This window comes from Pomacea canaliculata, linkage group LG12 (assembly GCF_003073045.1).
Source record: "Pomacea canaliculata isolate SZHN2017 linkage group LG12, ASM307304v1, whole genome shotgun sequence".
NCBI lineage: Eukaryota > Metazoa > Mollusca > Gastropoda > Architaenioglossa > Ampullariidae > Pomacea > Pomacea canaliculata.
In genome coordinates, this window is record NC_037601.1 from 13,620,549 (window position 1) to 13,641,001 (window position 20,453).

General features: G+C 40.5%; 1 protein-coding gene across 6 annotated transcripts; it reads left to right on the forward strand.

The window, feature by feature from the left end:
- The first annotated feature begins 777 nt into the window (after positions 1-777).
- On the forward strand, positions 778-20,053 carry LOC112553196 (protein-glutamine gamma-glutamyltransferase E-like). 6 transcript variants are annotated; one of them, XM_025220258.1, is made up of 13 exons: positions 4,039-4,180; positions 4,341-4,461; positions 4,739-4,851; positions 5,206-5,380; positions 5,664-5,802; positions 6,097-6,200; positions 6,756-6,921; positions 7,095-7,216; positions 16,902-16,981; positions 17,592-17,808; positions 17,933-18,091; positions 18,532-18,707; positions 19,053-20,053. In XM_025220258.1, the coding sequence occupies exons 2-11, from the start codon at positions 4,341-4,343 to the stop codon at positions 17,971-17,973; spliced, it is 1,278 nt and encodes a 425-aa protein (XP_025076043.1). In that variant the 5' UTR covers positions 4,039-4,180; the 3' UTR covers positions 17,974-18,091; positions 18,532-18,707; positions 19,053-20,053. The 6 variants fall into 6 exon arrangements, with proteins under 6 accessions (XP_025076049.1, XP_025076048.1, XP_025076047.1 ...); XM_025220260.1 differs by lacking the exons at positions 16,902-16,981; positions 17,592-17,808; positions 17,933-18,091; positions 18,532-18,707; positions 19,053-20,053 and adding exons at positions 7,403-7,482; positions 7,669-7,881; positions 8,041-8,202; positions 8,326-8,501; positions 8,696-9,038; XM_025220264.1 differs by lacking the exons at positions 4,341-4,461; positions 4,739-4,851; positions 5,206-5,380; ... (7 more) ...; positions 18,532-18,707; positions 19,053-20,053 and adding exons at positions 778-1,142; positions 1,608-1,805; positions 2,710-2,955; ... (3 more) ...; positions 14,920-15,093; positions 15,261-15,400 and having other exon boundaries at positions 3,908-4,180.
- Positions 20,054-20,453: the final 400 nt, after the last annotated feature.

Genomic DNA, 20,453 nt, shown 5'->3' on the forward strand with positions numbered 1-20,453 from the left:
TTGTCCATGTGTGATTCGGACCTGACGAAAACAAGCAGATAAACCGATGACAGTCATTACAAAAACATTCAGACTTCTATCACAACACCGCTATCGTGGCACAAATGGCGGACAGCACCTCGTTGCTAGTGCATCACGAGGTTGCGAGCGGCATATTGACTACGACACTGATAAATATTTTACTCCTCAAGGACTGAGCGGTTCCGTAGATCGATGAGGTGAAAATTTGATTGGGGAAACTTGTTTCTTGTATTACAGAACGTCATTTTGAATTCGATCTCAAAAGTTATTAAAAGGAGAAGTGGTTAGTTTCAAGATATACATATATACATGGAGAATGAGAAAAAAGAGCTAAATGACGGTGCATAGAAGAAAAAAAAAACATTATTTGACTACTTAATTCTTGGTGGGAAAAGAGCTGTTAAAGAAAAAAAAATTTACTTGATGCAAGGTAGATAACTGCTACATAGGTAGATTGAGTTAAGCAGAGTTGTGTCCCTTGTCACACTTTTGTTCCTTTGACATTCATGATTGAGTTTTTCCTCCTGGGAGAGTCACAATGAGTCTGAAGATCTGTCACCTTCAAACCAAGCAAGCAATCCAACAAGCAGCCTGCCAGATTCCAACAGCATATCACTTTTCTACAGAAATATCAAGCAAGTCACATGATACGATTTCCGCTTTTCTCCTGCTCAGCGTTTTAAGAAGGTGATACCTGTCCCTCTCCCTTGCTTACGCACCAAACCCCTTTGGAGTCAGGTACCCGACAGGTGGGTCGACAGGCTGAAGTTAGATGCCGCCCACAAGTACTGAGCCAGTGCACGTAGGTGGGGACAACTAGTGTACTAATTACTCAGCAATCCCCTTCTCGTCGTAAAGAGAGCGTGAAGCACAGTTTACAGCATAGCTCTACCCTGTGGTCCCCTCTCCCCACCCTCCATTTTAACCGACACGTACCCACAAAAGAGGACCTGTACCTATGCTCAGCGAGCGGCGTCCTTCGACAGCAGCGTGGGCGTAGCTCATGCAGGAACATCGTGGACCATTCTCTCAGTGCACTACTTTGTATATAAGCAACAAACCGAAAGCAGGCGGTAGTCCGAAACCGCACTGGGCCCACAATTCACGGGTGGCTATTCAAGGTGAGTCTAGCTATACTCGTTTAAGGTGACGCATTATGTTTGTAGAAAAAAAAGCTATATTAAACTTCATTTGATAACTAACTTATCGTTTACTGCTGCTGATAATAGCTGCTGAAACAGTGTAAGTATAGAGGGAACAAAGCTAAACCAACTTTTTTTTACCGTTATCCTTGCTGTCGTTGTTGTGTCAACATCATTATGGCCGTGTTACCTAAGGTTCATGCATGTATATGTATTAAATGCATGCATTCTTTGATGCATGGATAAACGTCTGCCAGGTAAAAAAGATACGTGGTTATTTTAGGGAGAAGGATTTGTCGGTATGATGTCTGGAAGTCTGTGCTTTGTATCAGCTACATACATACAACATTAGTGTTTACACAATGTGTTTCGTCCTTACTTGCAATTCAACCCGTGCAATGATGTGTGCGGTTATGCATGGCCTGCTTCTGGTTATTGACACAGGCAACTGACGCTGTCAATATCCTGAACCTTGACCTTCTTCTGAGCCACATAAAGGACGTGTGGTGTTATGCAGAGTTGTCAACGGATTTACCGCATCGGTTGCTAGCTAGTTTCAATGTAGCTGTAAGGAACTGAAAGTTTCAAGGAATTCTTATTTGGAAAAACCGGGAAAATTGGAGAGACCGACTTTTTTTCGTGGTTAGTAGTTGTGGTTGTGTGCGTGCGTGCATAAGAGAGAGAGAGAGATTGTAATTATCTTTATGTTTTTTGTTGTGCTTTGTATGCGTGCATGTGTGTGTACACACGAGAACATGCGAGTCAGAGTGCATACGCATGTACTTAATTAACATCAGTGAACATTTGGATGTCATTTGATAGTACCATCCTTTTTTTACTTAAGAAATTAATTTCGAGAAGGGAAATGAGTTCTTTGAGCTCCTGTATGAAGCACATTATGCATGTCCTTTATGCACTATTCAAACTAACTGTTGGTAATGTTTCTCATGAGCCACGTGGCTTGTCAATAATACCTCATGTGCAACTTTACACTGCACTGACTTTTTAAAAAATGTGTGGCCAAATGGAGCGATACGTTCAGCAGGTGAACAGCAGATTATTTACACCCGCCGCTCCTCGAGGTTTCACAAGGAAGGTGTAATATAATCTAAGAAGTCACATCATCGCTTACATATTTTTTATAATTCCGATTAAACTTTGCTGGAGCGTTGCAGTGAGCTTGAGCTTGACGGACAAAACTAATGCTGTCCATCCTGTCGAATGAATACTGAGGTTGTCACCAAAGACCTATATCATCTTCGTGCTCTTGCTGTCTGAGGCCTGCATCGTGAATATGTTAACCCCTGACCCTGCGACCACTGCCTCAAAGGACAAGACAGCACCTATCGAGCAGTCCTGCAAGTCCCGACAGGCATTTACAATTAATGGAAGAAAGATTTTCTTAAGGGACTGTTGATATCACTTTTAATTTCGCTAGTCCAAAATAAATATGTAGGGTCATGCATTATTTTCCCATAATAACACAGCTGTAATAATGTATATTCCTATTTTTTTAAAGTCTGTAATAAATTTTTCCCGCCTTCAGGTCACGAAGTCAGACTCAGTTAGCAACGTCTGCCCATACTTAACGTACCGGAAGTCAGGATGTACCGTGCTTGGGAAGCGACAGAGGCGGGACCGAGTGGAACTGCCGCGAGAACTGTAGCGTTCTATGGCCCACCGAGAGCAGGGACACCACACTTCGTCAAAGACCTGGAGTTCTGGAAGAAAGACGATCCCAAGGCTGCAAAAGTCAAGGAGGATCTTTGGAAGCAAATCGAGGCAGATGAAAGTTGGTGCTGCTTTTAATTTAAGATAGAATGAACCCCTATATTACAATTCCAATTTCTAAAGCACTAGCAATCTGAGTAGGAAAAAAGACAGCAAGTTGACCTGGCGTATCAGAAATATATAAAAATGTAATCCTACTTATTATAACTAAATTAAAAGTTCATTCACATCTTTTTCTCTCAACAAAATTTGGAGCTCTTTTACAAACAAGTAAAACTTAGTTGTTACCATGTGATGACTGCCTTCATCAGCACTCATCTGTCTGTGTCAATGTTGTACCAGCATCGAAAAGAATCACCTCAGAGAAAGCCGAGTCGTCTGGGGCTCTGATCGTGAAGAATGTGAACCTGCAACAGAAAGCGAACGCGTTCGAGCACGAGACGTTAAACTACGAGAGTGTAGTGAGTGGCGACCCGGATGCAGTCCTTCGTCGAGGGAAGGAGTTCAGGATGACCATCACCCTTAATCGTCCTTACAACGCGTCAAACGACCATCTTGGCTTTGTCTTCCTCGCGGGTATCATCCTTTAGGTCATAGAACCTGTTTTCTTTTTTCTTCCTTTCCTTCAGCTCATAGACCCTGTTTTCTTTTTTTTTTTTTTTTTCCTCCTTCTGTGCGTGCGTGTAAAATTCTGTTATCTGGTTCAGTCATGTATCATGTGGACTTTCATTGCCTCCCTTTCCTTTTTTTTCCGCTCATTGACTCTTATCACTCTTGAAAAGTCTTGTAAAAGTACTGTATATCCTTATATGACAACCGTTTTTTAAAAATACCTACTATCAGTCTAAAACTGTTTACAAATTGCATTTTTAATATTAATTAAGATGTGACCCTTATTTTTTAATTTTGAACACAAATTATTTTGATTTTATATTGATAAACTTTTCCGTATTTCCCACGAAGGTCCTTATGGAATTGTAAATACAATTTATTGCTGGTATGGATTATCGTAGATTCCAAAAACCCAGACAGTAACATGCGAGTGGAGTTTGATCTTGATGGGACTGGGAAAGGAGAGAGTTACCTAAAGAACAAGACTTGGGGTGCACGCCTAGACAAAGACAAAACAAAGCCCGACCTCAAGGAACTCTCAGTGTTGGTGTACATCCCGGGTACTGCCGTGGTGGCCGAGTGGGAGATGAGGATCAAGACCACCCTCGCCAACGTTGACTACGTGTGGATCTACCCGAAGCCCATCTACGTCCTTTTTAACCCTTGGTCAGCAGGTGGGCTTCCCTTAATTCATAGCTAAAAGTAGCTGAGTTCACTATTTAAACAGAGGAGTTTACAAAAGTATTGATAAATTTTGTTTAATGAGCACGATTGCGCTCACACGCATAGCACATTTACAGGCTGATTTTGTCACGGGTTTGCAACGTGTTCCAGATGACCGGGTTCACTTCCGAAAGACAAGACCCTGTTAAAAGAATACATCGTAAACGAGGAGGGCAATGTGTTTGTCGGCAACCACCACAATATTTCTTCGTTTTCGTGGTTCTATGGTCAGGTGAGATTTTTATGTCTCTATAGCCAGGTGAGATGTTTTCTCTTTCTATAGCCAGGTCCGTTCATCTCCTCCCCCAATTTAAAAATACAATCAATGTTGAAACCGAACTCCAATTTTTCTTAAGTAGTTTGGCCCTAAAGATGTCTACGGCTTGTACGATTCTTTTTTGTGTTAGTGAATTTGTATTTTTGAGAGGATCACTGATTACATCCAACAACAAATGTAAAACTCTGATGCGACTTCCTAAAGAGTTGTAATGTCTGAATTGTTGTTTTAGTTTCAAAAGAAATTCTGCAGATCTGTTTTTTACTCCTGAGAAAAGCTTTTGACTTCAAGATGACACCTGACATGGCAGACGCCGTCCGCGTGAGTCGGGCGCTGTCAAAAATTGTAAGTCTTCCTTTCTTTTTGAATGTTGGTAATGCAGTAATCCAAACTTGTTTCTTTTTTTCAACATTTTATTCCTTTTGCTATTCTCTTATCAGTAATTAGCAGACCTTCATGTCTGTACAAAATAAATAAATACAGCAGCGTCATCTCTAAAAATTTATTATTCAAACTCTACTTCATCATGTTCAAGTTAAGTTGTTAAAGTTTTTTTCCAAATTTAACCTAATGCAACATATTGCACAATAAATAATATGCCACTCAAAACCACAATATAAAATCATAAATAATAACAGACAACAGAACGGTAGTTTATATCTAATTGACAATAACTTCTTTTGTTGATGATGATGACAGATTAACAGCAACGACGACAATGGAGTTCTTGTTGGCAACTGGTCTGGAGACTACAGTGGAGGGGTCTCCCCAACAACATGGAGTGACAGTGTGGCCATCCTGAAACAGTACTACACCACCCAGAAACCGGTCGGCTTTGGTCAATGCTGGGTTTTTGCACAGGTGTTGACCACAGGTATGATCTTCAGCCCTTAAGGTTCCTGTTTGGCATCACCCACCAATGCATTATCATTTTATCATATTACATGCTTCCTTTGCTTATGTATTCCTTTTATCATTTCTCTAATGACGAGATTACTTTGAGTGCAATTAATTTTCTTCTTCCTTGTGCGTTTCAATTTTTTTTTTTTTTTTGAAATCTTTATTAATGGATGAGTTGCTGTTAAAAATTCAATTTTATAATCCTTGGCATTTTGTAGCACTGAGATCAGTTTGCTGTCAGGTGTCAATGTTTACAGTTTGCCGTAGTCTGGGGATCCCCTGCAGGTCACTGACCAACTTCAACTCAGCACATGATGCAAACGCCACCTGCACCATCGACCATTACTTCGACGAAAAAGGCAACAGCCTGGCCGATCGTAACAATGATTCCATATGGTAAATCCATTAGAACGTCCTTTTTTATTCATTGATAACTTTTATAATGAAATTTAATAATTAGGAAATTTAATGATTACAAACATGGAGTAGTTATGAAAACCGTATGACCTCACGTAGTCTGCTTTGTCCACTTGACACTAAAATTAATTTAAACCCTCACCCTAAAACTAAAATTAAGATCGTGCCTAATACATCAAATCAAGCAACTTATTTCTATTATCATTATATAACAAGATTGCAGATCACTTCTCTGCATATCTCCTTAGTATAACACAAATTTTATGTAACAAGGAATTTTCACTGCTGGAATGAAGTGTGGATACTGAGACCTGATCTACCCCCTGGCTTCGATGGGTGGCATGCACTGGATTCCACACCTCAAGAACGAAGTTCCGGTCTGTCTGGATACATCACTGACTTATTTCCTTTTTTTATCAAATACTTCCAGATTTGAGATATACTCAACATGTCAATAAACTATCCTTTTACAACAGTCTACAACATTTTAAAGAAGCATTTGATTTAATCAAGCTTTCTTTCACAATACGTACAACTGGGTTTTATCCGTCTTGATTTATGAAGGAAATAAACGAAAAAGGAGGAAGAGACTGCGATTAGAAGGCGAAAAAAAGAAAGAAAGGATAACCAAAGAAAGAGGGAGAAAAAAAAGAGAATGTATGTTGAGTCGATCACCATAACGATGATAATGATGATAATGGTAGCGAGGAAAACAATACCAGTGATCGTATTGTAGGTGGTTGTGGAAAATAGTTTTACAAAATGATAGAAGGTATGATAGACTTAAACAAACAGTCATGGAAAGAAAACAGAAAGCATTCATAAACTTTAAACTTTTGACCTTTTGCTATTGAAAAAGAAGGATTGTGATGTCAGCAAATTAAAAGACCTGAGCTGAAGTGACTGAACGATTAAAACACATTTATTTACAGGTAAGTTCCAGTGTGGTCCCTGTCCAGTCGCGGCTGTCTGCAAAGGTGACATCGACATCGGCTACGACACCGCCTTCGTCTTCGCCGAGGTCAACGCTGATGAAGTTCAGTGGGTTGTCAAGGACGACGGAGAAACACTCACACCGTCCTCCATCGATACCACCAGGTCAGAACCTCTTGGTTGACTAGAGGTCAAGGCTAATGCTGTGGAAGTTGGGAGCCTTATGATCTTCAGACTCCTAGTATTAAATTGTATGCACAGAATTCATAACTACAGTCACTGGTTTTGCTTCTAACTTTTCTTTTTCACGTCCAGAATTTTCTTTTCGTTCTCTTCAGCGTTGGAGCGAAGATAAGCACGAAGAAGCCAACAGGGACTGCGTTGAAGAACATGAAAGGCAGTGACAGTGACGGAAGTTTCGTTAGGCAGGATCTCACGGAAAATTACAAACCGAAAGAAGGTTAGCAAAACTGTCCAGAGGTTACAACCCCTACTCTGTGTGTGTGTCACAAATTTGTCTGGATGCAATGTCTTTGTTGAAAAAAAAATACTTTGGAAAAAGCGAAACCGATAGTTGAAAGTTCATGATAGCAAATATTTCAAATGAAGGTTTGATGACATTTTCTGTTTCTTTATCGATGATCAGGCTCCGAAGCTGAAAGACAATGCGAGGAGAGAGCGCTGCGTTACACGGGATTCGCAGAAAAACTTTGCAAGGGACAGACTGTAAGATTTATTACCAAACAGCGACTGAGAAATGAAAGCACAGTAGGATGCTAGTCAGAAGCTGGATGATTAACAAACAGCTAAATTTCTTAAGAAGTGTTAGACATTAAGTTGACTGCTTGGTGTCAGAATATTTCCATGCCTGACTTCTATTAAAAATCGGATTTGTTTATTTCTGTGACTCAGGCGCTAAAAGTGGCATTCCAGGAAGGAGAAGGTGTAAAGACTTTCGTCGGCCAAGATCTTGTCGCCCATTTTGTGGTCACAAACGCCAGTGAACAGCAACGACGGGTGGCAGTGACCATGACCGCCCGCCACACTCAGTACTGGGACCGAAGTGGTGAGACGAAAACATCGTGAAACAAACATTCGACAATTGTGTCCTACCTAAAGGACAGGGTATATTTTCTCTCCCTTTTTAACGGTCCCACCCCATACTACAGAAGGGAACTGAAGATCATGCGCGTGCATATGTGTGTATGAGAGAGAGAGAGGCTGGAAAAAAGCAGCTGGGAAAGTTTGATGCGTTTCATTTTAATCTCTCTTTTTTTTTTTCAGGCCAGACATTCAGCCTAAAAATCCCTTACACAGAGTACATAAAGGGAAGTAATGAGTGGTTGTCACTTTTCGTCTACGGCTGCGCAGTCGACCTCGATGGTGAACATGCCTTACAGTGCCCAGAGACCATACACTGTCAGTCTACCCGAACTTACAGTGCAGGTATCGATAAGGATTACAATATTTCTTTTATCGTTCTTTGGTTAAAAAAAATAATTTCGCCCATCGCTTTTAATAAATTTCTTACGCTGTCGCTATTCTATTGAATTCTTTGTCAACCAACAGGGTCCAGCAACGATCAAGTCTGGTCAGGCAGCTGACGTCACGGTGTCCTTCACCAATCCTTTGCCTGACCGCCCACTGACCAAATGTGGGTTTCTCATGACCGGCAATCTAGAACTGGCAGACAAGGGAGACAAGCGTTTCGCTCCCTATTTCAAGATGTTGCGAGCGGATGTCAGGTAAGGGTCAGGGTGGACAATTGGCTCCTGTAGTTATATGGAATACAATAGGCCAAGTATACATCGCTCAACTTGAGGAAAGTATTTTAGCTATAAAAGTAAACTGAATTACTTTGTTACAACTTCTGCTTTAATTTTTTTTAAATTTTCGAATACATGTACTTCCTTTAATACTTCTGTCTGTCTGTTGACAGTGACGTGAAACCCGGCGAGAAATTCTCCTTCAGCGTCAAGCTGACAGGGACAACAACTGTGGCTAACAAGACCAAGTCGATGAAGTTTGACTTCAAATGCGAAGAGCTGAGGGATCTCAATGGAGACTACGTCCCTGAGTTGCTTCCTTGAGATGCAACATCGGACCATTCACTAGGCTGGCTTCCTGCACATATAGAAAATTGCAACTTAGCAGTTTCCTTGAATCCTCTAAACAAACAAGAAACTTTGCCTTTTATTATCAGCCTACCACTATTATCCCCATGCATATTTTTTACTTGATGTTTTGTTCTATTTTCAGGTAACAAAATTCGCTATCGATAGATATACAAAGATTTATGGTTTTGTAGAATGCACGGTTAATAGAAAATAACATTCCCATTTATTCTAGCTTTTATTCTAAAAATTACCTACCATCTGTTCCTCTTTCACTTGTCCCGCCGGCGACTACCTTCCTCCCTTGCAGGACCGTCTTCGTTAATGTGTTGTTTGGATAAACATGAGTGAACTCATCAGCTTCCGCTGTTTAATGGTAGTGAGAGGAGATTGCTGGAATCCACTAGGGTGTTCTCTGTAGTTGATTCGAGCTTGTCGGTCACCATCAGACCGATGTCATCGCCAAAGTCTAGGTTACTTATTGTCTTACCTTTCATTAGGCATGGGCGTGGGTGGGGTGGTCCTTGAGTGTATCCCACATGATGCATTCCAGATAGATATTAAATGGCGCTGGGGACAGAAATGATGATGAGGAGGAGGAGGAGGCGTTCTCTACAGATGGTTTTTTTTCGGTAAACCATTTTTTATTAAGTTTAATTCCACTTGAGACTCCCAGTTTTAACACTTTATCTCTTCAAGCACACATTTAAGGTTGGATAAACGGTTTAAAATTCTTGAACAAGCACCTCGTTAGACAAAGTGCTTTGCATAATTATATATTTTAACCGTCTTTATTAAAAATGATCTCACGTAAGAATGGATGTTGCGTCTTTGCAATGATAATTTTCCACCCTTGTCCACAATTACCACCGAAACATTTATTTTGAATAATTCTTTTATAGTTAGTTTTGACTGCAGATGTCACTGTTTTCAAATAAAATATGTTTAAAATCTCAGAAAAGTAAGGGGTTGTGTTAATAAGTTATAGGATGCTAGTTGGTATGTAGTTCATTGATGCGTGAGATTGAGGTATTTGAATTAACAGCAACAACAACAACAACAACAACAACAACAAAAACAACAGCAATACAAGATTTATACAGAGAACGGTCACGATCACGATCATGAAGGAACATGCTCTCTGCTCATGAAACAACAATGAGAGACATGGGACAACATACGAAGAAGGGAAAGATAAACAACAGCAGTGACAGGTTATATAAGACAAACATAGAAGATGCAAAGAAGAATCGGCTAACTACCAATAATGATTGGTAATGAGTTACATGAATTAGCATGGGGAGAAAAGCGGGCGGACTAGTCAACCGAGTCAACACTCTGTTCTTAGGAAGGAAATTGAAGATTGTGGGATTAAATTTTATCGGGCTCATAGTCATCATGCTAGTATTTATTTAGAAAGGACGTATTACTTGTGAAAGTCACATCAGCTGATTGCAGATACCACGTGTGAACTTCAACTGAAAGGTCAAGGAATCACACCGGAAGTAAATACAGATGTCAGGATGAAATTATACTTACGTCGACTCTCACGAGGGAAGTTGATGACCAAGATGTCAGAATTCCTAAAGACCATAAGGTCACATCAGACACATCACTGTGTAATGGGATTCACTGCATAGCTACAATAGACCGTCATAGGCTGGTGGAGCACGCGCTGCTGGCGTTCTCGATAACTGCAACCCACGTCAGAGTCTCACAACCTGCTTCCTGCAGCTGCCGACCTTTGACCCTGGCCAGCTTGGCGTGAGACACGAGTGCGGCTCTTGCACATTTCTCTGCTACCCGGATGCAGTCAGACGCTGGACCAGTATCTTATATCATATGTAAGAAACGAAACTTCGGCGTGGGTTGTGTATAAAATTGCGAGCCTTGCCGCGACAAGACATCTGCCTCATCAATAAGCATCGGGAGACATAAGACAAATCAAGCACCGCCTTGGTCAGCAATTCCCAGAACAAAATTAACTCCAAGGTAAGTCCGGCAAAATCATCATCATCTTAGTCGTGTCTAGAATAATTAACGTTAAAACATTTCGCGCTACGAACAATTTATTTCGAAAAAACAAAATAAAACCAAAAGGGGAGACTACGTGTAGACTAGTCAAACAGTCTTAACACCATGCGGACGTAAGCTGAAAAATCCGGAAAACACATCGGAAACAACTGCAGATGGCAACAGATAGTGGGCTTTGCTGCATGGTTATACAGAGTTAGTGAGCATCTTGCTGGTAGTGCTGGTGCTCACCGCAAGTGACATCAGTGTCTCAGGTCCTGCGGACTTCACCTACTGACCTCCCGGTGCAAAGCCGAATGCACCTCACAGATCGTTCTCCCTGTCAGAGGGTCAGTAATATTTGATACAACGGAGACGGGTTACATCATTTTTATGATTTCCTGGTGTTTTGTTTTCATGGATAAAAAAATCATATACCTTTTATTTTTGCAGACCAAATGACCAAATTTTACCAGTGGTTTGCTTCAACGGAAATAATTTTCTATAAGACCGTGACTTCGCCCGTTAGTGAAACTGTCTCAAACTCCTTTCAAGTATCTTAAGTACTGCGAACGAGCTTTGAGTACAAAAGCTGTAGAAAAAAATATTATTCTCTAAAATTTCAATAAAGTTTGTTTTTAATTAACTGTTAACAAAGACTTTTTCTCTTCTAATAAAGTCACGATGTCAGGAGAGACTAGAAGGAGAATCGGCCGTAGACTGAGAATAGCCAACACCGACATGTCTGGGCGAGTGATACCTGAGCGACCGAGTGGAAATGTGGCAAAAACTGTCGCCTTTTATGGTCCGCCGAGATCAGGTGCGCGCCACTACCTCAGGGACCTGGAGTTCTGGCGCGAGGACCAGCCAGAGACTGCGGACGGCATGGAGGCTCTGTGGAAGCACATCTCGGAGGATGAAGGTAGATAATAATTTGGACTGAATTGTGTTTCAGTCTACAAACGCACATATAAACGTGTGTGCTCTATCTTGCTTACTGCTGACATAATTTAGCGATTCCTTCATATTGCATCTGTTTATCCAGCATTAAAATAATTCAAAAAGAAACTAGCATAGGACTCCATTAAAGCATAACTACGCCCATCTATTCAAGCATTCGTCCCATCACTGTCGTCTCAAGTCAAAGTTGAAAACAAGATTTTGCAAATTCCAGCACAGCATGTCACCGGTGAGACTGTCAGATAGTTCCTGTATGTGAAGTCCGTGTCAGGTTGTACCACGAGGTCTCTCTGTGTCGCTCCTGTCTGCCGAAGATGAAGGTCTTCTTTGTGCTCTGCTTATAACGGCGTGTAGAAAGGTTTGACAAATCGGCGTGCGGATTCGGTGCGAGAGAAAAAACGGAAATGACGTCACAACAAAGCTTCTTGGCGAACGACAGAATTTCCTTTCTCGACAAAGCCGGGAAGAGTGCTCATAATCAGATAATCACGATTTAGTCTTTGCTTTATAAATGTGAAGCCACTGATGTAGTGACGAAAAATGTTTCTCTTGAGCTTAGTTCGTGGATTCAGCTCTCATCAAATTCAAGTCTTTTTCAATACGTATCTGTATTCTTTCTCTGTGTTGTTTGTTATGAATACCTTTCTTGTTTAGGTCGTTAGATCGTGTACATCTAAAGTTATTGCGAAAGTTAGAGATCATGATGGGTAAGGATTGCTGATCACAACACGTAAAGACAAATTAAAAAGGTTATGCGCCCGTAACGGGTATAGAATTATTTCCCCTTGTCGTAAAGCTCAAAGCACAATCTGAATATCAGGGGCGTTCGAAAATAATTCAGTTAAACTTTTCTCCCATCTTACTTTCTTAAATAGAACTCGCACGCACAGATGTTTAAAAATTTTAATATTTGACAAAGAAAGTGCAAATCTTTTGCCAGAATCGAAACGCATCACCTTGCAGAAAGCCGAGTCATCTGGAGCTTGGTCGTTAGGAATGTGGACCTACACGAGAAAGGAAACGCGCTTGAGCATCATACGTTTGAATACGAGAATGTCCAGAGTGACCAACCCGAAGCCGTCTTCCGCCGAGGGCGAGAGTTCTGGATGACCATCACCTTAAATCGTCCTTACGACGCGTCAAGGATCATCTCAGCTTTGTCTTTCTTGCGGGTATCATCTTCCAGAATTTTTTTTTCATCCTACCTGATCTCATTCTTCCGTTTCACTGGCTCTTGCACTACCCCTTCAATCAACTCCCTCAATAAATTAGGTGAAAGGTCAATCTTTGACCTACATTTTCATTCTCGCTGTTGTTTTTAATGCATGTTTTTATATTGCTACCGGAAAAAATCTGACGAAAACGCTGAAGAGTTCCGCAAGGACATTTGTGAAAGGAATCACAATTTTCATAAGATAAGATTTTGATAAAACTTTTGCTTTTGAGACAGTTCTACTAATACTACTATTAATAAAAACAACTCCCTTATGTAGGTGGTATATAATGTTGTAGACATTCAAAATCCGGCAAAGAACATGAGAGTGGAGTTTGATCTTGATGGAACTGGGAAAGGAGAGAGTTACCTGAAGAACAAGACTTGGGGTGCACGCCTAGACAAGACAAAACAAGGGCCGACCTCAGGGAACAGATCTCGGTGTTGGTGTACATCCCGGGTACCGCAGTGGTGGCCGAGTGGGAGATGAGAATCAAGACCACCCTCGTCAACGTTGACTACGTGTGGATCTGCCCGAAGCCCATCTACATCCTTTTTAACCCTTGGTCAGCAGGTAGGCACCCTGATTCACAAGGTTTACCGTGATATGCTTCCAATGTGGGAGGATAAGTGGTCTTGAGTATTGCTTTTGTTTGATTTGCCAGTTCTCCGAATCCAGGATACTTAAGTCGCTAGTCTCATGCGCAAGGAAGACAGATGAAATGATAAACCAGTAATGACAGAGAGGGAGAAAGAGAGGAGAGAGGGAGAAAAGGGGGACGACAGCAGATAGCTATGTATTTTGCAACATTTTGTAAAGAGTCTGAGGAATAGAATTGCTTCATTCATTCCTTTATCCGTTCATTCTCCTACTTTCCTTTCATCTCACCGGCACACAGAGACGACTGACTGACAATTTCTTTGTATTTTAGACGACCTGGTTCATTTCCCGGAGGACGAGACTCTATTAAAAGAATACATCCTCAATGAAGAAGGCAACGTGTTTGTAGGCAACCAGTACAGAGTTTCCTCATTTTCATGGTTCTATGGTCAGGTGAGATGTTACCTGTCTCTAGGTTGAAATCTGATTCAAAAAACAAGAAAGAGAAAGACCAAGCTTAATTTTTGTAGTAATGGTTTCCTTCAGTGCTCCTTGGAATCGGAAGAGTTGTACTTAAAATGTCTCCGGAGTTTGAATTATGTTTACTCTGCTTACCAAAGACTTTTTCACTAGAAAGCTAAAAACTAGTTGCTCCAGAAGAATTTATTTCTAAATGAGTCTCCCTGACTTGATTGTGCTTTAGTTTCAAAAGGACATTCTGCAAGTGTGCTTCCTGCTACTCAGAAAAGCGTTTGGCTTCAAAATGACTCCAGTCATGGGTGACCCTGTTGGAGTGTGTCGGGCGTTGTCAAGTATAGTAAGCATCTGTCTGTCTGTCTGTCTGTCTGTCTGTCTGTCTGTCTGTTTGTCTGTCACACACTCAAAACACAGGCACACATTATCAAGTATTTAAGTTCTTCCTTTTGGTGTTTTAAGTGGGTTTTCTTCCCTTCCTCTTAAATGTATAAGTATATATTATATGCTCATATACATTCTAGGTTTGTCATTAGTGTATATAAGCAGTTGGCATTAGAAAAGAATATATACTTTCCCCATCGTTCTATAGTCATTACCGCAAACCCTCTGTAATTTTTTGTGTTTCTACATTTTCATTCATCAAGCACTAAGGCCTCTGAATGCAGAAACCTATTTAACAGAGTCCTTCCGTCTATGCTGCTTGAGATGCTTGATGATGATGACTGATGGATGATTGATGATTCATTGATGATTGATTGATGATTGATGATTGATGATGATGACAGATTAACAGCAACGATGACAATGGAGTTCTTGTTGGCAACTGGTCTGGAGACTACAGTGGAGGGGTCTCCCCAACAACATGGAGTGACAGTGTGGCCATTCTGAACAGTACTACACCACCAAGCAGCCTGTCCGCTTTGGTCAATGCTGGGTATTTGCACAATTGTTGACCACAGGTATGCTTGATGACACGAAATAAACTGTATTAAGGAATGGAAGCGAATTTTTCTCTACCTGCAGCTTCTTGCATGACATTTTGTTTTGTTCTGGAAGGCAGTCAGGTAAAGTACAGGAGACAGGCAAAGGAGCACTAATGAGAAGCCTCTCGATGTCAATTTTACAGTCTGCCGCACCCTGGGGATCCCCTGCAGGTCGCTGACCAACTTCAGCTCCGCCCATGATGCAGACAACACCTGCACCATTGACCGTTACTACGACGAAGAAGGCAACAAGCTGGCTCGTCTTAGCGACGACTCCATTTGGTGAGTCAGCACCGAGACAGTTATTTGTAGACAGGCGGCAGTGAAGACGAGGGGAGGAATTTTCAAAAATGCACAGTAGATAATAGAGCTACAGAACTGGACTCGAAAAATAACACAAAATATTAAAAAACACAGGTAATATGTTTTTAATGAGGACAATGTTGATTTTTAACAGTACAGGTGTACATGTACTTTTTAGCGGTTTGAGCTGATTAATCACACTTTTAGACAATGTTTTGTACAATACCAATATTGTGCTGTTAATAAAAATGTATTTCGTGTGTTTGTGAATACTATTTCAGGAATTTTCACTGCTGGAATGAAGTGTGGATACTGCGACCTGATCTATCTCCTGGTTATGATGGGTGGCATGCACTGGATGCCACACCTCAAGAACGAAGCCTCGGTCTGTCTGTCCCCCTTTGTTCCTATAGCAATAAAGATGTTCTTAGCCGTTTAAGGTGTCATGTTCCTGTCTCCTTCCAAATTAAACAAAGCTTTGCAGGAAGAGAGCTTTGTGTATTCAAACTGTATTTGGCTTAAAGATCAGTTTGAGATGAACTGTCAAGAACCAAGCAAACACAATGGAAGAAAACCTTACGCTGCTTTCAGGAATTCACAAGTTCAAAACATAAATCAGAGATGGAGAAATAAATAAGTAAACGGTTTCCACTGCAGGTCAGTTCCAGTGTGGTCCCTGTCCAGTTGCTGCTGTCTGCAAAGGGACATCAACATCGGCTACGACACCGCCTTTGTCTTCGCCGAAGTCAACGCCGATGAAGTTCAGTGGGTCGTCAAGGACGACGGAGAGAGGCTGGTGCCGTCATCTGTCGACTCCCGAAGGTAAGGGATAATGACATCCGAAAGTTCAGTGCCTTCTGGTGCCCCAACACCTGTCACTAAAATTAGTGTGCCAAAAAGACTATATCATCTATCATTATTTCTTAAGTTTTAAAAATTCCATAATGCCAGTTCTTACATTAGAAAATAAATTTTTTTCCCTTTTAGCATTGGTGTGAAAATAAGCACGAAGAAGCCAACCGGATCAGCCTGAAGAACTTAACCGGCTATGAAAAGGATGACAGTTTTGTCAGACTGGACATCTCTGAGGAATATAAACCGAAAGAAGGTGAGCATTGCATGAAAGAGGTTACAGATGATTTCACACTTATTTAATGATAGTTGTCAGATACTTTAAAGACAAACCTGATTGGTTTGGGTTTTCTGCAAATATGGGTAGACCTGGCGATATATGCCTAAAATTTCAGCGTCCAAAACCCAGCCGTTATTTAATTATAAGCTATTCAAAGAGCATGACTGTATACTTTGCCTAGAACGGCGAAAGGATAGAACTATTATGAACTCGTGTTCTTATTTCTTGGTGCTCTGAGCAGTTAGTTTGCTGCTTGTTTTATGAATATACGAGGTTCCCAGAATGGGATGACTGTTCGTGTATCTTTGTAAAAAGATGTAACAAAAAGTGTTTGTGTTACATCACACAGGGTCCGAAGCTGAGAGACGAAGTGTGGAGAGGGCGTTGCGTTACACAGGTTTTGGAGAAAAACTTTTCCAGGGAAAGGCTGTAAGCTTCACTGTTAGCATAGTTAGCAATACCTGGGCCAGGTGTACAATACGCCACAAGACGATAGCTTCAGCAGCTAACGATTTACAATCACTTCAGTTATTTCAGTTACTGCTTTAGCCCTCTGGTTAGTTTAGCTGTGAGCAGTGCTTCTGGCTCTAGGATCCAAACCAAGCATCCAGACACTAGAGAAGCAGAAAAGAAAAAGAAAGAAAAGTAGGTAATAAAAGAAAGAAAAGAAACGTAAGTAAAAAAGAAAAGAGAAGGTGCACGAGAAGAAAGATATAAAAAAACATGAAAGAATAAAAAAAAGTAGGTTGAGAAAGAGAAAGAGGGAAAAAAGTAGAAGTAGGTGAAGAAAGAAAGAGGTAAATAAACAAAAAAGAAGAAGAAGAAAGAAAAAAAAACCAAAGAGAAACAGAGCGAAAGAAAGAAGAGAGAAAAAGAAAGAAGAAAATCTGCTCAGAAAACAGTCATGAACTCTGTGCACACAACACGATATAAAGATTTTACATTTCAGTATGTTTCAATTTTTTTTTTCCAGAAAATTTGTAAGTCTAATATTTTTCTTCCAAAGGTTTTCTTAAACAGATTTCATCTATCTATCCAGGAACTGAAAGTGGAACTCAGGGAGGAAGCAGAAGACAAGAAGACTTTTGTCGGCCAAGACATCATTGCCACTTTCATCGTAACAAACGTTAGTCAAGAAGACCGACGAGTAGCAGTGACGCTGACCGCTCGCCACACGCAGTACTGGGACCGCGGCCTTGCAGACGACAACGTGGCGAAAACGAAGTTCGACAATTTTATTCTTCCCTCAGGACTGGGTACATTTTCTTTCTTTTTAATGCCTTACAACTCGCGAATGTGCAAGAACGACTGAATAACAATAAAATGCTTTCTACATGTTTCTGAAACTTTGTGAGTAGTTTTCACCTCCTTTCTTCGCAGGTCGGCATTCAATCTCGAAATCCCGTACACAGAGTACATGAAAGAAATAACCAGTGGCTGACACTCTTCGTCTACGGCTGTGCAGTTGACCTCAATGATGACATGCCTTACAGTACCCAGAGACCATACACTGTCAGTCTACCCGACCTTACAGTGCAGGTGTGGTTAATACTAACACGAGTAAACTGTTTATTTGGGTGGACTATCTATTCAAATGGATTTGTATGCATTATAAGATTGTAGTGGAAGCGAACAGTCAAATACTTAGAGCTCTGGGGCTAGTTGCACACTTTTAAGCAGTTTTAGGTCTTAAATGTATTTTAAAAGTTTTTAGAATACAGTGCATAACAACAGTTTAGAACTTAAAAAAATGTTGTAAATTGCTTAAAGTATTTTTCTAAGTTCTAACCTCTGAAGCGTCAGAAAAGTAAAGTTTTGATGGAAAAAGAGAGCAAAGAGGGATATATCTACAACGACCGTTTTTTTAATAGTGTATTTAAGGGACATGTATGTGTATCACGGTTTTAGTTTTACCACTTATTTTTGTCCCGTAGCTTTTCATTGAATTTTTTTATTGAATTCTTTATGTCCACAAACAGGGTCCAACAACGATCAAGTCTGGTCAGGCAGCTGACGTCACGGTGTCCTTCACCAATCCTTTACCTGACCGCCCTCTGACCAAATGTAGGTTTATCATGACAGGCAATCTAGACCTGGCAGACAAGGGAGACAAGCGTTTCACTTCCTATTACAACATGCTGCGAGCGAAAGTTAGGTAAGGGTCAGGGTTGACAATTGACTTTTATAGTTATTTGACATATGGCAACAACAGGAGCAATACAGGCCAGGCATAATACGCTGAGCTTTGTCAAAAACTTTCTAGCCATAAAAGCAAATCTTGATTATGTTTCTTTTAGTCTTTCTTAAATTGTGAACGTCTCCTTTAATCTCTGCCAGACTGTTTGTGTGTCTCTGTCTTTCCAAGTCCCTCTCTTTGTCTGTCAGTTGATTCCTATCTAGAAGATTTTCATTACTTTTGCTTCACCTTTTTTATTGATGATTTGATGTTTATTGTCCCAAAACTTTCATTCTAAACTTCGACACATTTGGCTGCTGACAGTGATGTGAAACCCGGCGAGAAATTCTCCATCAGCGTCAAGCTGACAGGGACAACGACTGTGGCTCACAAGACCAAGTCGATGAAGTTTGACTTCAAATGCAATGAGCTGAGGGATCTCAATGGAGACTACGTCCCTGAGTTGCTTTCTGAGATGAAGATGACAGATGAAATTTAACCCCCGTCCATTTACAGCGAATCGGCTTCCTGCAGATAGAAATATGTGGACAAACCTTTTTCTTTAAGTAAACATTAAAAGCCTTTCACAGTTACCACCTTAACCTTTTCTCTTTTACTTCTCAGATTCCAAAATCATCGTTGACCGTTATAAGATGACTGCTTATTTGACTGAGTTTATTTTGAAAATGTTATGGATGTACTTTTTAATCAGCGCAACTTACATATTTAGCAGTTCTCGTTTGATACAGGAATTTGTACTACAATGGATCGTTTTATCTTTATTTCTAATTCCAAATTAATATCTGAGGCTAACATCACAGCTGATAACACAGAAATAATAATAATTACTACTGCTGCTGCTGTTGTTGTTGTTGTTGTTGTTGTTGTTGTTGTTGTTGTTGTGTTGTTGTTGTTGTTGCATTTGTGTTGGGACCAAGGAATATATATATATATATATTATGGCTTAAAATACCGTTTTTTGCAAAAGCACCTCTGGGCGTATTCCTTTGCATAATTTTTGTGAAATTTATGCACAGTTTCTCTGGATGCCTGTCACTATTTATTACATCTATTATAGCGAAAATTACAGCTTTTAATTTATCACACAGTATCACAATTACCACATCAACGGCCACATGGCACTTCTTTTATTTTCATTTTTAGGCGTAAATGTCATAACTATTTGATATAATGCCGTGACTTGACTTCGCTGTAAGGTAGATAACTACTACCTTATTAAAAGGCTTAAAACAGAGTTGTGTCCCTTACACTATTTACCGCTCAGGGGCTACTGATAACAGCAATTAAAACTACTTTTCTCTTCATGACTGTGTTCAGCTAGTTGTGCAAAGGCGGATGAACTGACACATTAAAAACAAATAAGGAATCAAGGGACCTACCAAACAGCCAACCAATTGTCAACATTGTGGGGACAAAAACATCAAACAAGTTGCATGATACAGGCCCTAAGCACACTTTTAATCTTTTATTCTATAAGGCTTGGTGGAACTCATGTGATCTTGTGATTTCATATGTCGCTATCGGGCTTACAGAAAAGAGAGAATGAAGCTGAGCCCAGAGAAAGAGAGAGGGGTAAATCATGAGATAGCCACTCTACTAGCGCGTATTGTTTACAAAACACGATTGCCGTAGGATATCTCCGCTTACAAGTGCAATTCAAAACATAACTTTTAGAAGCAGCATACATGAAATATCAGCTAAATA

Bases quoted from the DNA above. Each gene is read 5' to 3' on its own strand.
- LOC112553196 (XM_025220258.1), top strand. From the start codon at position 4,341: ATGACCGGGTTCACTTCCGAAAGACAAGACCCTGTTAAAAGAATACAT. The intron at 4,852-5,205 runs GTAAGTCTTCCT...TGATGATGACAG, and splicing joins GTCGGGCGCTGTCAAAAATT to ATTAACAGCAACGACGACAA. The intron at 5,803-6,096 runs GTAAATCCATTA...TTATGTAACAAG, and splicing joins CGTAACAATGATTCCATATG to GAATTTTCACTGCTGGAATG.